The 15,340-nt window shown below is 40.8% G+C and overlaps 1 protein-coding gene, 1 long non-coding RNA gene and 4 other non-coding genes across 7 annotated transcripts; all 6 read left to right on the top strand.

Moving 5' to 3' along the window:
* Positions 1-2,821: 2,821 nt before the first annotated feature.
* LOC131985664 (uncharacterized) lies at positions 2,822-7,423 on the top strand. 2 transcript variants are annotated; one of them, XR_009395650.1, is made up of 8 exons: positions 2,822-3,130; positions 4,004-4,076; positions 4,615-4,642; positions 4,815-4,856; positions 5,839-5,901; positions 6,213-6,258; positions 6,665-6,727; positions 7,245-7,423. It is a non-coding gene; the product is annotated as an uncharacterized LOC131985664 (long non-coding RNA). The 2 variants fall into 2 exon arrangements; XR_009395651.1 differs by having other exon boundaries at positions 2,835-2,856.
* LOC131985681 (small nucleolar RNA Z40) lies at positions 4,679-4,750 on the top strand. Its single transcript, XR_009395662.1, has one exon. It is a non-coding gene; the product is annotated as a small nucleolar RNA Z40 (small nucleolar RNA).
* Positions 4,948-5,087, top strand: LOC131985685 (small nucleolar RNA SNORA8). The gene has a single exon (XR_009395666.1). It is a non-coding gene; the product is annotated as a small nucleolar RNA SNORA8 (small nucleolar RNA).
* LOC131985690 (small nucleolar RNA SNORA18) lies at positions 5,956-6,088 on the top strand. The gene has a single exon (XR_009395672.1). It is a non-coding gene; the product is annotated as a small nucleolar RNA SNORA18 (small nucleolar RNA).
* On the top strand, positions 6,316-6,453 carry LOC131985684 (small nucleolar RNA SNORA8). The gene has a single exon (XR_009395665.1). It is a non-coding gene; the product is annotated as a small nucleolar RNA SNORA8 (small nucleolar RNA).
* Positions 7,424-12,058: 4,635 nt separating the features above from the next.
* On the top strand, positions 12,059-15,125 carry txnipa (thioredoxin interacting protein a). Its single transcript, XM_059349687.1, has 6 exons — positions 12,059-12,425; positions 12,739-12,814; positions 12,938-13,085; positions 13,172-13,531; positions 13,631-13,933; positions 14,034-15,125. The coding sequence occupies exons 1-6, from the start codon at positions 12,170-12,172 to the stop codon at positions 14,079-14,081; spliced, it is 1,191 nt and encodes a 396-aa protein (XP_059205670.1). The 5' UTR covers positions 12,059-12,169; the 3' UTR covers positions 14,082-15,125.
* Positions 15,126-15,340: the final 215 nt, after the last annotated feature.

Below are 15,340 nucleotides of genomic sequence, written 5' to 3'. Positions count from 1 at the left end.
CCTGGCTGTTCCCACATAATGTATTCCTTGCTCAAGGAGCTCCGCTACCAGTGGAACCGAGATGAAGTAGTTGTCTGCGTAGATCTTGTAATTTTGACCCTTTGGAAGTGTGGAGGCAAGCTTCATCACAACGTCACCTGACAGTCCAAGTTCAGATTTGACTCGACCTCCATTGATGCTCCCTTGGTAAACATCAAAGTCAAGCATCATGCCAGAGACTCCAGCTCTCACCCATACTTTAAACCCCAATGGGTGTGGCTTGCCTCGCATATACTGCTTGATGCTGCTGAACTTCCCCTTGAAAGGTATCATCATCTCATGCACAGAATTGTGCTCTTCTGGTACCACCTGCAGGCAGTTCTCTCTGAGTGAATCCAGCCATGGTCTGAGTTTCCAGAGTTTGTCCCTCTTTTCAGTCTCCGACACTGTAAAATTGTTTACAAAATGCAATGTTGTCAACAGCAATTGGAATCTGTTGCGTGGCATCACATCAGCAACAGGTGGGTGCCGCGTGTCCGTCTCCCAGTACATACGGGCTCCAGGCATTTGTACCAGGCCCATCCTCAGGTACATGCCCAATACTGTCTGTATTTCTTTAGTATTTGTGTTGACTGATCTTCCGTGATTTTGAACGCTGTACTCATTTGTGTTTGTTGCCAGAGCTTCAATCATGTCTTCTGACACAAACTTCTGGAAGTAGTGCAGTGGTGTGTGGATGGAGGTGACATCATCTGTGAGAGCTGGACCAGAAAAATCAGTATTGGGACTGATAAAATCTTTTTTTTGCCAGCGATATCTGTCACGGGGCATGGTGTGTCTGTTTGATGGGGGCTCAATGTCCACATTGGATGGGCAATCAGGTTCTCTGTTTTCTTTGTCCACGCAGGCATCGCTATCTGATTCTTCGTCACTTGCATCAGTGTCGTCAAAATCCAGGTCCACATCACTCTCTCCGTTTTGGACGATGGAAATTACGTCCTGCACACTGTATCGAGGATCTCTCTTTGCTGGTGGCATTCTGAAATGGAAAAAATAAAATTGAAACAAATATATATAACTGTATATACAAATAGCACACATGCTTACTAGATTCCGGATGACGAGCAGGAAAGATGGGCTGGTGGGGAGACTGATTTCATTTTGAAGTGTTTACACATTGCACTGAAGTAGCCAATTCACACATTTCACAGGCCATACAATACTGTATGATTGACCTATCGTAGACTGTGATTATCATCCTAATAGGAATGCATGTAGCCTCCACCTTACAACCACACCTTACATTCCTGAACATTAGCACCTGTTCCAGAACAATGCAACAAGTGCACCAGGAGCATCCCCCACAACTGCTTTGACTATGAATTGATAGGAGCATTTTCTTATCAATAGAGACTAAGACAAAGGGCAGACATGCACAAACAGAATTTCTTTGGTAAAAAGTCCTGCATTCTGTGATAAGGAGAAAATACTGAGAGTGTTGAAGGTGGTTAAAAATCATTATAAGTAAATGAAAATGTTTAGATACAGCAATATATCTTTGCACTTTAGTTTCTAATACAATAAATATGTAATTCAATATAAGGCTCAGGCTAGAATGTGTAAATCATGTGTAGTTTAAAGTTATATTGTAAAAATTTTAATTGAAGTTCCTCTCAAGACATTCCTCTCAAAAACAGGGCTGTTTTGACTACCACTCTGACCCAACGTTGTAATATTGCAACACTTATAAAACAAGCTCTAAATAAAATGTAGGGCACATTTTCCACAAACACTACATATGTTCATGTTCTAGACACTGTAATAAACACACAAAAAAATATTCAAAGCATTTTACTAACTTGAATCAGATTAATCCAGTCCAGTAAATCGAAGGGATGTTGCTCGATCAAAAAATTGGAAGTTGTGTGACTTCTTGACCCAAGGGCGGGCCTTATATACAAATGTTGGATCCAATCGCATTGTGAGAACAAACAATAGGACCCAATGATCATGTTAATGTGGTTGAACCAATAAAAAAAAAAAAATGTAGAGGTTTTTTGGGGTTAACCAAAATTGTTGTAATTCTGCAATACTGGGTCTTACAGGGTTAATTACATTTTGATGCTGATACTTTTGTACTTTTGCTTCAGTAAGTTTGAATGCAGGAGTTTTCCTTGTAGTGGAGTCATTTCACAGTGTGGTATTAGTACTTTTACTTCAGTAAGAGATCTGAATACTTCTTACACCACTGCACACTGATAGCAAGGTCTTTATTATGTCTATTATGTATTTATTATGTCCATGATATGCAGTTCACCAAAACTTCGCAGCAGATCTTTTGGTTGGAGATTATGTACTCAAGCTTTGTGGTTGCAATTGTTTGTGTTGGCAGGGTGTTTACTATTAACACTAAAATTTCCGTTATGCAAGGCTGTTTACACTATCAAGGTTTTGTAATCTCAAATGTTGAAATTACTGACAACGGGGCCAAGTTTTAAGAATAAAATGCCTATTATTGACTGCTTACACATTGTGTCTTTACCTTAAAAAAGAAAAAATAAGTTTTTTGTAATAACAGCAGAACTAAATAAACAAATGTGATTCTTGTAAAAAATGCTTTTCTTTGTATACAGTGTGAAAATAACAACAAAAACAGCAGCTTCTCATATGCTCGTCAAAAAATTAAAGTTTATTAAATCGAAAAAAAAAAAAAAAAAAAACTTCGCAGTCACGATTTCCGAGCTGCCGTGAATGCAGAAGCGGCTGTCGCAAAGCGGTTTCAACTGACGTAACTCTTCCTATAAATACTGGTGCGGCGCGGCTAAGAGTCCTCTTAGCGCCGCCACCGTGTCCAGTGTTGTCTCCACCAGAAAGCAAGTAGGTGAAAAAACTAAACACACTTTATACATAGCTGTACCTACGACCGCCGTGGTTAAGTAACGTTAGGTTAATGTTAATTATATTCAACGTTTGTAACAAGACGTCCTCATAACGGCCACCAATAAAGGTAGCTCTGAGCTAGCGAGATGCTAAAGTAGCTAACGGCTTCCTTACACGTGCTACATGTTGGATTATGATCCGTCGGGTCTGAACGGATCTAAAGAAGTCCTGATGCAGACCCCATCGGGCTTCAGGTGTTGTGCATGCTTTGGTAAGGCTTTATTAGAAGTGAATGGTCGGTAACTTCTACCCTGCAGCTCCTGCTACAAACCAAAATGGGGTAATTTACCGTCAAAGGGCGGATTTCTACGTAAACATGTACAAACTAATCCGACGGGATTTCGATTGTGGTTTACATGACCAATGAAAAATATTATTTCAGTATGTTTCCTTGATTTGGACGTAGTTTGCCACATGCCAGTTACACTACAGGCCCATTCAGAGGCTCTCGCCGTCACTAACCAGCACAACGTGCCGCCTTCTCTTCATGTTAAACTCGAAACCAACACACTGAAATGTGTTGGCACATTTTTTTTGACCAGCTGGGCGATATGGACCAAAAGTCATATCCTGATATATTTAGGCTGAATATCGAAATTTTTATTTTGTGAGGGCATTATCATACAGTGCTTACTTTCATACAATATACAATAGTATTTCTGCCACTCACAATCAAGGTTTTTTGTTTACAAAACAAGAAGCAAGATACAGAAAGTTAAAAGTATTACATTTGAGAACTTTGAACAAACTGGGAATATCCTGATATTTTTATGACAAAGTGAGAACAAATGTTCAGTCAAAGCCAAATTACATGTCACAAGTAGTTTTATTGGAACTATTTATTGTCGCTTGGTGTCCTTTGCCACAGTTGACTGCTCAGGGGTTGTCCTGTGCAGTGGGCTGATCCCAGGACAACAGTGGCTAGAGAAAGTCAGGTTTTGCTTTCATCTCTGTACTGTTGGTTGCAGAATGGTGACAATGAGGCCTGGCACATTTACCCTCTGTTTACTGGTTTAGAGATGCATGAAATCCTCTGAAAAGATGATGTAGGAGTATATGAAATTAAAACCAACCTCTCTTGCAGGATATGGCTTTATTGCTGAATGTGATGGATGAAAGGCTGTCCTGCAGTTTGTGCTGGTCCTCTGGGACATGAGGTAAGTTGGAGAGAAAAAAAATCTACCTTTCCCTCCAATAACTACCTTCTAAACAACCCTCAGAGGGCCACTGTAGACTAAGCCAGCTGGAGTAACATGCATGATTCAGTGCATCATAACATGGACCAGACTAGTAGGTCAGATTAGTTGCAAACTCTTATCAATTACTTTTAATTTACTTGTTGCAGCCAAACATCATACTCAACTAAACACTTCGTAGGTTTAGTTGAGTTTCTGCATGCTGACTCAGCTCACTCTGCCCCCTAATACTAATGGGAGCCAACAAGAACTGGCCACATGTATATTTTCAACTTCACATTAGGTAGAAAATGGCAATTACAGTGTTGGCACAGTATGAGCTCTGGTCCTGTCATGTGGGCCGTAGAGCTCCTATAGTGCATAGAGCATTTAATTCCCTTGCAACCCACTGCTGCAGAATGTAGTAGTGTTACTTATGGGAAGTGACAGCTGTGAAAATGATAGAAAAGTAATGGTTTTTCAATGGCAGTGAATTTAAACTATCCTGTGTCTGTTGCAGGTACTGAAGATGATGTCAGGCCAGCAGGGTAAGTTTTATGACGCAACACATCCATTGTTGACAAAGTGTCATGATGATTGGCAAAATATGTTCAACTGCTCTGATGTGTGAGTGAAAGCTGCCTCTCTGAACAACATTCTGCACTGATAACTCACTGTGTGCTCCTGGAACATGTGATCACATTGTTCTGCCTCCTGCAGGTCTCCTCATTGCCCTGGCCTTCAGCACTGATGCAACATCATGTAAGTACAAACAAGCAACTGAGGCAAATGTGATGCCAGGGGGAAAAGGGAATGTGTCTTAAAAGTAATGTGCAGTGCAGTACTTAATGACAGCACTGTGTGGTATCTGCAGCCAGTTGGTTCATCAGCTGGTTAGTTCAAAAGCCAGTGCTAGACAAACTCAACATCTGGCATCGTTGGTCTCCATGCTGCTTGTGTTTGGAGTCCTGGTATGTTTGTTGAAACACACTCTCCTTAAAACCAATATCTGGACCCTGCATTAGTACTTACAGGTGCATATAAATAAATTGGAATATCATAAAGTTAATTTATATCAGTAATTAAATCCAAAAAGTGGAAATAACACATTAACTAGATCCATAACACAGAATGAAACATTTCATGTCTTAATTTATTCTTTATTATTCTTATGGTTATGGCTTACATTTAATGAAGACCTCAAATTCAGTGTCTCAAAAAAGAATACAAAAGACCAATTTTTAAGTGTTTAATATGGAAATGTTGGCCTCTGAAAAGTGTCCATCTATATGACTCAATATTTGGTATTTGACTTGAACTACTGGAAATGGACTTTTCCATCATATTCAAATTTATTGAGATTCATCTGTAGATGGCTCCCCCCTGTTTATAGCTGTTTCATTTTTTTTAGATTTGTGCAAAGATGAGAATAAGTGGCATACTGCTGTGTCAGAAGGCATTAGGTGTGTCCCACATGCCAAGGCAGTTATTTTGATCAATCAATTAATGATAAATGTAAAACTGTCTCAGATGTAGCTGCTATGAAGTCTTGACTTGTATGGAAACTGTCTTCAAAAAGCTCACAAATTTGATGTAAATGCTAAATGAGAAAATAAGAGTAAAGATGCAAAATGCATGTGTAAATAACACTGTATGAATTGCATTGTTTTCCTTTCATTGACTCTAACAGTAAATGTCTGTAGAACATATAAACTGATGCGTCACTCTCTCCTATGACCTTCAGGTTTCTGCTGCAGTAATGGATGACGTCAGTACTCCAGGCTTCTGCAGGTGCTCCGCAACACAGGTGAGTGTTAAGCAGAGAGTTGTTGTTATGGAGGAGTGGTGTCCACCAGTGGAAGCTGAGGTCTATCCCGACGGACCTTTAACTGTAGGGTCATGTCGTTGGAAATGCCTCGGAGAGTAAATCTGTGGTCTCGCTTTACCCACATGCTCACTCCATGAGCCTTGTGGGATATTACTGCAGAACACTAGCAGCCCCTTTCAGTTGCATGTTTATTTACATTTGCATATCCAGTTAACATGACCTCATCACAATGGGGTTGTGCTTGTCTGTTAGGACTGTTAAGTGAATATGTTTCTCCCCTCCCCCTTCAGGTCGCTGTGATGGCCGGAGCATGAAACTCGTGAACTTGTGACAGCAGTAAGTGTTTGTTTCTGTGATTACATCTCTAATGGCTAGCTGTACATAATGAACTACAGCACTGTGTGGTATCTGCAGCCAGTTGGTTCATCAGCTGGTTAGTTCAAAAGTCAGTGCTAGACAAACTCAACATCTGGCATCGTTGGTCTCCATGCTGCCTGTGCTTGGAGTCCTGGTATGTTTGTTGAAACAATCTCTTCGGAGTGGAAGATGGGACCAGATTTCTTTCTACTGTGTCTCACTAAATGTTAATACTCTCTATGCTAGGGTTTGAAAGTATATCCACTGATAAATGACTGGGTGAATGTGTCCAACTGGCTCTGACCCATATTAAGTATTGCACTAATTAGCTTCATGTGCTGATGGTCAACACATCCCTCATGTTTAACCCCCTTTGTTCCTCCAGGTTTCTGCTGCTGTAAAGGATAAACTCGTTATCCCAGGATTCAGCAGGGACTCTGCTATACAGGTGAGTGTTGAACTGAAAGTTACTAGAAAACAGGGTTGGTGTGAAAACTGGGGTCTAGCTAAAGCTTTTTAATGACATCACCGTAACTTATGAACAGAAGGGGAGAGAGTTGGTTAGATGCTGAGTTGGCAACACTAAGTCTTTATACTGTGCTGATTGTATAGATCTTCTGAGCTGCCAGATTGAGCAAACAAGTGTAGGTGAAGCAGCCACTTTTAAAATTGCTCAATGTTGCCGTGATCATCCATATTTAAAGCATGCTTTCAGTGGTGTTTGGTCATATACCAAGGCTTTCAGGACTCTCTGTTCCTGACTTGCTGTGGAATTGACCAGAAAACAAAAATCATCCCACTGGGCTTCTCCAGCAGCCTGCTGAGAAGACCTGGTGGGAACATGTCCTGCCTTTCCTTTTATTGTATTAGTCTGTAAATGTATGTTTCACTGTCAAATGAATTTGACTGCAGCAAATGGACATTTCTGATGAGTTTCATAGCTGAACTGTCTTCTGTATTTTCAGAGTGATGCAGAGCCATTGGTGACCAGCTGAGATCTGTCAGGACGGCTGTCACTCCCTGCAGGATAAAATTGTCTCATTTTCTGACTTTGGGGCAGCTATGCATCTTGACTGCATCAAATTCCTGCCTTGTCCTTTGTCAACTCTGCACTAAATGCCAAATAAAATATTTAATTTCATAACTACTTGATTCTGGTCTCATTTATTAACAAAAGAGAATAAAAACTTGTCTTATAGCCTTTTTTTCAAACTGATTTTAGTTCAGCTGCCACCTACAGCAGAAGCTGATCTTAAGTGCCCTGGATCAGAAAACCATTGGAGAAGTAAAATCTGGCCAACTTTCAGACAATATAATGAAGCATATAATCATGATTGTGGCTTGCTAGAGTTGTTCGGTGGTTCGATCCCCGACCATGGCAGCCTACATGTCAAAATACCCTTGAGCAAGATACTGAACCCTAAATTGCTCCTGATGCTGCGTTCATCGGCGTGAATTATTTCCCAATGGTGGCAGTATGAATGTGAGTGTAGTGTAAAGCGCTATATAAGTGCACCCACATATCCAATATGAGTTCCTATCACTTTGCATATAACATGTAACCTGAGAAAGACCGAAATGACTGCCATCCTGGAAATTTCACTCAAGGAAATGTTTACCTCAGACCAATACTAGCACAAAGTCACACAGGTTTGTTATACTAGGAGGCAGGAGATGTAGCATCCATTAAAATTGGTCTTTAATATATATATATATATAAAAAGACACTTTTGCATGTTCTCTCTGGCTTCTCCCATAGTCCAAAGACATGCCGCTTAGGTTTAACTGGTGACTAAATTACACATAGGAATGAATGAGTATGAATGGTTGTCTGTCAGCCCTGTGATAGTCTTGTGACCTGTCCAGGGTGTGCCCTGCCTCTCCAGCCTCTCTTGTGGGATGTTCAGGCCCCTGAATTAAAATCAGAAACCAAGTAATAAAGGAGCCTACACATGCACTCTGCTACAGAGACCCAGGCTACAAAATGTAATAACAAATCAGCACATGACAGTAACTAGAAAACCAATAAAAAAATTGGGTTGTTGCCAAACTGTAGGTGAAACAGGCCTTGGCATAGTGAGCTGTAAGCACAGCAAAAAGCATAGCCAAACAGCTCAGAACTACTTGCCTTAATGAGGTGCCCTCACAGCGATTGTCTAATAGTGGCAGAATTTGGACGGCAAAACATTACAGGTCCATGTAGAACACACAGGACTGTCCTCCTACATACTCAGTACTCTCAGGCTGACCTCCTGGCTCCGTGCTCATAGCTTCCCTCATCCCTCCCCTCCATTCCAGCTTCCTCCTTCCTCCTCCCAGCTCCCTCATTTCTCCTGTTTCCTGCCCTTTGTTCATTCTCCTCCCTTCCAGCTCTCAGGCCCTTTTATAGCCACCTTCTTCCTACAAGCTCTCAGCTCTCAATGTAGGTTAGAGGAGGGAGCTAAGACATGGGAGGAAGAAGGAAGAGCTGGGAAGGAGACGAGAGGTCAGAGGAGGGAGGAGGGATGCACAGCATTACAATAGCACTAACAACTATAATAATTGAAATACAGCTAATATTTATAGTGGTAGTAGAAAAAATATATCACACAGATCAAGACCCATGTTAGTAATAGCAGATTTTGATATGTTAGTACCAGAGGTGAAAAGTACATTTACTCAAGTACTATAATTAAGTATGATTTTGAGGTACTTGTACTTTGCTTGAGTATTTCCATTTTCTGTTAATCTATACTTTTACTTCACTACATTTTGAGGCAAATTCATTTAAGTGATAAGACATATTTTAAATTAAATAACAGGTAGTTAAAATGAGCCCTACCTTGACAACATTAAAATGCTACTCATGTAAATGCCTCAATAATAATAATAATACAGCTTTAGTTACTTTTCAGGTCAGGATTTAACATGAAACATGATCAATTTAAAGTGATTAGACTTAATTTTTTTTAAATGTAAGTAGTTCAAATGAGTCTGACCTTTACAAAATTAAAATAAACATAACATTAATGCATCAATTCAAATAATCAAGTAATATATTTTGAATATATAAAACAATCTGAGTGGGTTCATTCTATATAACAAATACTTTTACTTTTGATACTTTAAGTACATTTTGATGCTGATACTTGTATTTTTAATTCAGTAAGTTTTGAATGCAGGACTTTTACTGTAGTGGAGTGATTTCACAGTGTGGTATTAGTACTTTTACTGAAGTAAGGTATCTGAATACTTCTTCCCCACCACTGGACAGAAAAAGCCAGTTAGATCTGTATAACTTGGTTGATTGAACAGTCAACAAAAATCCATGTTGACAACTGTAGATGCATATTTCCTCCACTAGTGAGCAGTCTTTACAGCTTCATTCTCAGGGAGGAGCTGTCTTTCACTTCTTTCTTCTCTTTAGGACGGGCATGAACACTTCATGACCCGAGAGCCCCTGGGCACACACATGCACCTACAGGACTTGGCACCACCTTGTTTAAACATGCATTCATGCATGCAAATCAATGGTTAAATGCCATTGACATAATTAATTACTCTGATGCATCGTGCCAACCCTACTTGATATTCTTTCCAGGAAAAAATATTAACTGTCTCTTCATAAGCAAGCTCTGCAGATAGCGTGGGCCTTCAGTTACACCTATGAGTTACACTCAATCAGGGCAGGGTGACTCATCCTGGGTGGAGAACTCCTTGAAAGGCTCTGTGGTGGTACAGTATCCCGATGGTATCGCCAAAGAAGTGGGTGAAAGGTCACAAAATGGAAGAGGTATAAAAACAGCTTCATGTCTGTGTCCCCGGGGAAAACACTGGGCTGTGCAGCTCACGTGACATCATTCACACACATTACACTCAGGACACTCAGTAACTTTCTAGTTCTACAGTTGTTTCCTATGCAAGACAATGCATTTTGCACCTTTAGATACGCAATAGTTGTATAGATATTTGAAGTGCACAAATAAAAAAAATAGCATTTAAAGATTTCCAGGAAACAATCCAGTATGAACATTCTGCATTGATTATTATGTTTAAAAATGTAGTATGGGCATTGCTCACAAAAATGTATTTTATTATGCATTATGGCTGCATAAAATCTCCTTTGAGGATAAGGTTTGCTAAAATGTTATTTGCAACACAGAGATTGAAGATTACTTTATTAATCCCACAATGGGGAAATTCAACCTCTGCATTTAACCCATCATTTTTTTTACACACAAGTGAACACACCATGCAAGGAGCAGTGGGCAGCACATTATTGCACCCGGGGAGCTGTGGAGGGGGGTTAGGTGCCTTGCTCAAGGGCACTTCAGTCCTAGCCACAGACTGCCCAGATAAACAGTCAATACATGGCACATCACACATAGCCAAATAGTAAAGGCATAAAAGTGCCCAAATATTCAGTACTGTGCAAAAATCTTGTGGGAAAAAAAAAGCCTGGTCACACCAAATATAGATTTGATTTAGATGTTTCTTCTGAAAGCTTTACCACCTTATATATATATATACACAGTGGTGGAATGTAACTAAGTACATTTACTCAAGTACTGTACTTAAGTATCATTTTGAGGCACTTGTACTTTACTTGAGTATTTCCATTTTATGTAACTTTATACTTCTACTCAACTACATTAAGAGGCAAATATTGTACTTTTTACTCCACTACCTTTATCTGACAGCTTTAGTTACTTCGAGATTTAACATAAAAACATGATCAATTAAAAGTGATTGGACATTTTTTAAATTAAACCTCATAACAGTATATTAAGTAGTTAAAATTATCTTTCTTTGCAAAATTAAAATGTTACTTACATAAATGCATCAATAATAATCATCCAATAATATATTTGGAATATATAAAACAGTCTGAGTGGGTCATTCTGTATAACGAGTACTTTTACTTTTGATACTTTAAGTACATTTTGACACTGATACTTTGGTCCTTTTACTTCAGTAAGTTTTTAATCTACTTAACTTGCGTGTTTCCATTAATGTAACTTTATACTTCAACATCACTACATATGGCAAATATGTACGATTAAACATTTTTATAAACTAAACCACAAAAAAGTATATTAAGTAGTTAGAATACCTTGACAACAGTAAAACGCTGCTTACATAAATAATAATAATTGTAATAATATATGTAGAATATATTTAACAATCTGAGTCGATCCATTCTGCATCACAAGTACTTTTACTTTTGATACTTTAAGTACATTTTGACGCTGATACTTTAGTCCTTTTACTTCAGTACGTTTTTAATGCGGGACTTTTGCTTATAGTGGAGTGATTTCACAGTGTGGTATTAGTACTTTTACTTAAGTAAGAGATCTGAATACTTTTTCCAGCACTGTCTATACAGTAGCCAACACCCATGCTGTTTTTTTCTATACAATGACTGTAGCTTTTTGTATGTTTTGGTAGCATTTTTTAATCCTAACCCTGGTGATAGTAATGACAGGATCAATGTGCGTGATAACGAAACAGAACACTGTAATGACTCATTGGCCTGATCGATACCCAGATGTTCCCAGCTCTGACTCTGTTTACTACAAATGTACTTCTGTCTGCTTTCCACTTCCTGTGCTGGCATCTGCTGAGCACGCTCTACATTCTCGCAGCCATGCGGTGTCCACGCGTCGGTTCTGGCCGCTGATTGGCTAGAGCCGACACAAACAAAGCTTTTCCACCAATGGGAGCAGTGTGCACGCGCTGAGCCATGCTGTTCACCCTCCGCTCATGAGGCTCTCCATATAAAACCAGAAGTACAGCCTTTGTTTACAGCAGAGTGGAGTTGAAGTTGAAGCAGTAGCACCAATTCGGGACCGAGGTGAACTGTTACAGTCACATTTTTATCTCAGTGTCGAATACCCCAAATACAGCAATCATGGTTGCTATGGCGAAGAGGGTGAAAACCTTTCAGATTATCTTTACGGACCCCAGTAAGACTTTTTACTGCGGCGGGGAGAAGGTGTCCGGTCGGGTAGAGGTGGAAGTGAACGAGATCTCCCGTGTGTCCGCAGTGAAGGTGCTTTTTCTGGGCAACGCCAAGGTGGAGTACGCTAAAGGCAAGCAGCGGTGCAAGCAGCAGGCCGAGTACCTCCGACATGAAGAGGTGCTGCGACTGGACGACCAGCCAACGGGTACGCACCATTTTTCACATTGTCACTGCTGTTACACATCACCAGTCTGTTTTGTATCAAAGTATCATGTGTCAGTGTCATTTGAATGAATTACTAGTACTGACAGCAGCTGTCTCATTAAGTCATTGCTGCTTGTTACAAATGGGAATACTTCCATTTTCGCTGAGGAATGGTAGAGCAGACTAGAGCTAGTCTCCTGGACTTTCCCATGTAGAAATAACAGCTGTCAGTGTTATCCAGTCAGCCACACTGGAGACAGTGGTAAATCCCCCAGTAAAGACAATCTATTTAATGTTTAATTTCTTCCTTCCAGACTCTGATGGATCCGTCGTCTTAAGGCCTGGAAACAAATATGAGTACAGCTTTGGATTTGAGCTCCCCCATGAAGGGTAAAGCAATATGTTTTATTTAAATATACATATCAACACATCATCTTTGAATGTGTGGCTCTTGGTTGAGTTGTACTTTCTAGAATGCCTTTGGTTTTAATTTTCTTTCATGTACTCCTGCAGACAGCTGGTGTCTTCATACAAGGGGAAGTTTGGCTATGTCCAGTACTATGTGAAGGCTCTGATGGAGAGGCCGCAGCAGCCCGTCTTAGAGTGTAAGAAAGCTTTTGAGGTGGAGGAGCCCCTGGATGTCAACACCCCAGACCTGCTGGTGAGTTCACTGCCACTGAACTCAACTCCATTTGTTTAATTTTTTATGATGTAGCGCTGTAGTCTTACCTCCCTGCATCTCCTCAGTCTCCCACAGGTGGCATGAAGGAGAAGAAAGTTACATGCATGTTCATTCCTGATGGCCAGGTGTCATTGAATGCAAAAATCGACCGCCGTGGCTTCTGCGAAGGCGAAGACATCTGCATCAATGCTAAGTTTGAGAACACCTGCTCCCGCATTGTGGTGCCCAAAGCCGCCATCATTGCCAAACACACCTACCAGGCCAATGGCCGCACTAAGATCTTTCGGCAGAAGCTGTCTTCGGTGCGTGGCAACCACATCATCTCCGGCATGTGCGATGCCTGGCAGGGAAAGACCATCAGGGTGCCTAAGATCAAACCATCCATGCTGGGCTGCAACATAATCCGTGTGGAGTACGCTCTAATGGTAAGCCTCAAGTTTCTGCATTTAGCCCGCGTTTATGGTTGATACATCTTACGATTTCAAAGTCAGTGCTAATGTATGTCTTCGTGATCCTTTTGCCAGATTTACATCCACATTCCTGGCAGTGAGAAGCTGATCCTGGAGCTGCCTCTGGTCATTGGTACTGCTGGTCTCGGTAGCCGCAGCAACAGCGTGAGCAGCCAGGACAGTTCGATCAGCAGCACCTCACAGAGCTGGGTGTCCCTCAGGATGCCATCTGAACCTCCCAGCTACTGTGACATCACTCGAGACTGCCGCCTGGACCAGCCTCTCACGCCGCTCCTGGACGATTTCGATGGTGATGAAAGTCCGATCTTCATGAACGCTCCAGCCTTCCCGTTCCCGCCACCTCCGGCCTACAGTGAGGTAGGTGTCTCAAGTTGTTTCAGTCCGTGAGCATAACCAGACTGATAAGAAATGACCTTTACTGATATTCAATCTAATAAAAACAATCATTTTTTTCCAGGCTGAGGAGGAGTTCAATGGCAACGCTCGCATGCTGCCGGTCTGCTGAAGTCCAGCAGAGAGTTTGTAACTGAGGTCCAGTTCTCAGGGACCATTTATTCGAAGCACTTGAAAGGGAGCAGAAGGTCCAAACTCCAGAGATGTGTTGGATAGAGGAGTAAAGCCGGGACTTTGGAGATGGACAGAAAGAGGCTCTGTTCGCTGTCATCGCTGTGCTTCATCACCTACGCTGTTCCTGACACTTCCTGCTGGTGCTCTTCAGGTCATTGATCTGAGAGTCGAGCCACAGAAGCTGAAGCGCTACATTTCTAACTAAGCTGTCCCTTCCAGAGACTCAAACTTTTAGGGTCTCGCTGTCCAATTGCAGCCACTTTGTGACTTGTTTTTGAAGTCAAGCATTGTTGCATTGTCAGCCCTCAGCTCATGTGACATCTTTGCTGCTTTAGGGTTTGTTTTTTCCACATGATGCTTTGTCATTCCTGTAAAAACCCTGAACTTTTAAGGGATTTCACGAGAGTAATCATTCTTGTAAAGTCCAGTCAGTTTGCGTTGCTATCAAGACTTTATCAGGAATATTGTTGCCTTTGAGAATTTCAGCATGTACAATAATCTTCCTTGGGTGCAGCATATATATTTTCTTATGTGCCAGCGGTTGAAAAGTTCCTGTATTTTATTGCACTTTTGATTGATGCATTTTGCTTTACTACTGCCTACAAGAGTTTTTGTTTGTAAAGTTTTGTTCAAGTGATGTATTTGATGTGTAGAGGGATTTTTCTGTCGGTGAAACTCTCACCTTTGAGTTCCAAATCCCAGCTTGGTGATTGATTGATCCATACAACACGGACGCTCCAACATCATGGAACGCTTCTTATGTGAGGATAATCATTGTCACCGTTCTGCAGTTGTCTCAGACAACATTCTACTACGAGATGTCCACTGTGGTTGTTTCACAGCTGTTCTATCAGCGCACAATCAATGTTAAAGACTGATTTGAGGGAAAGTATGTTTGCAATGCATCCTTGGCACTTAAACCAAGTATTTTTTTATGAAACCCTATGGGTTGTTTTTTTTATTAAAGAAATGTTGAAAAATATCCAGCGTGTCTTCTCTTTCCTGTGTGACTGGTTTCACATCAGCCCTCCATAGTCACTTTATCAAAGTTCTGGTTCAGCCTTGTTTTTGGACCAGAAAGGTACCACATGGAACTTGTAGAAGGACCTTCATTGTAGGAACCAATATTGTGGGTTAGGCTCCATAGAGATCTTCCATATCAATCCATAGAGACTTTTAAAAAAGGACTAAAAACTA

The sequence above is a fragment of the Centropristis striata genome, chromosome 14, assembly GCF_030273125.1.
Source record: "Centropristis striata isolate RG_2023a ecotype Rhode Island chromosome 14, C.striata_1.0, whole genome shotgun sequence".
NCBI classification, from domain to species: Eukaryota; Metazoa; Chordata; class Actinopteri; order Perciformes; family Serranidae; genus Centropristis; species Centropristis striata.
Note: the sequence above shows the minus strand (reverse complement) of the source record. Positions and strands in the feature narration are given on the sequence as shown.

Coding starts and splice junctions, on each gene's coding strand:
- txnipa (XM_059349687.1), top strand. CDS start 12,170: ATGGTTGCTATGGCGAAGAGGGTGAAAACCTTTCAGATTATCTTTACG. Junction 12,426..12,738: donor ACTGGACGACCAGCCAACGG/GTACGCACCATT, acceptor TCTTCCTTCCAG/ACTCTGATGGATCCGTCGTC. Junction 13,934..14,033: donor CACCTCCGGCCTACAGTGAG/GTAGGTGTCTCA, acceptor ATTTTTTTCCAG/GCTGAGGAGGAGTTCAATGG.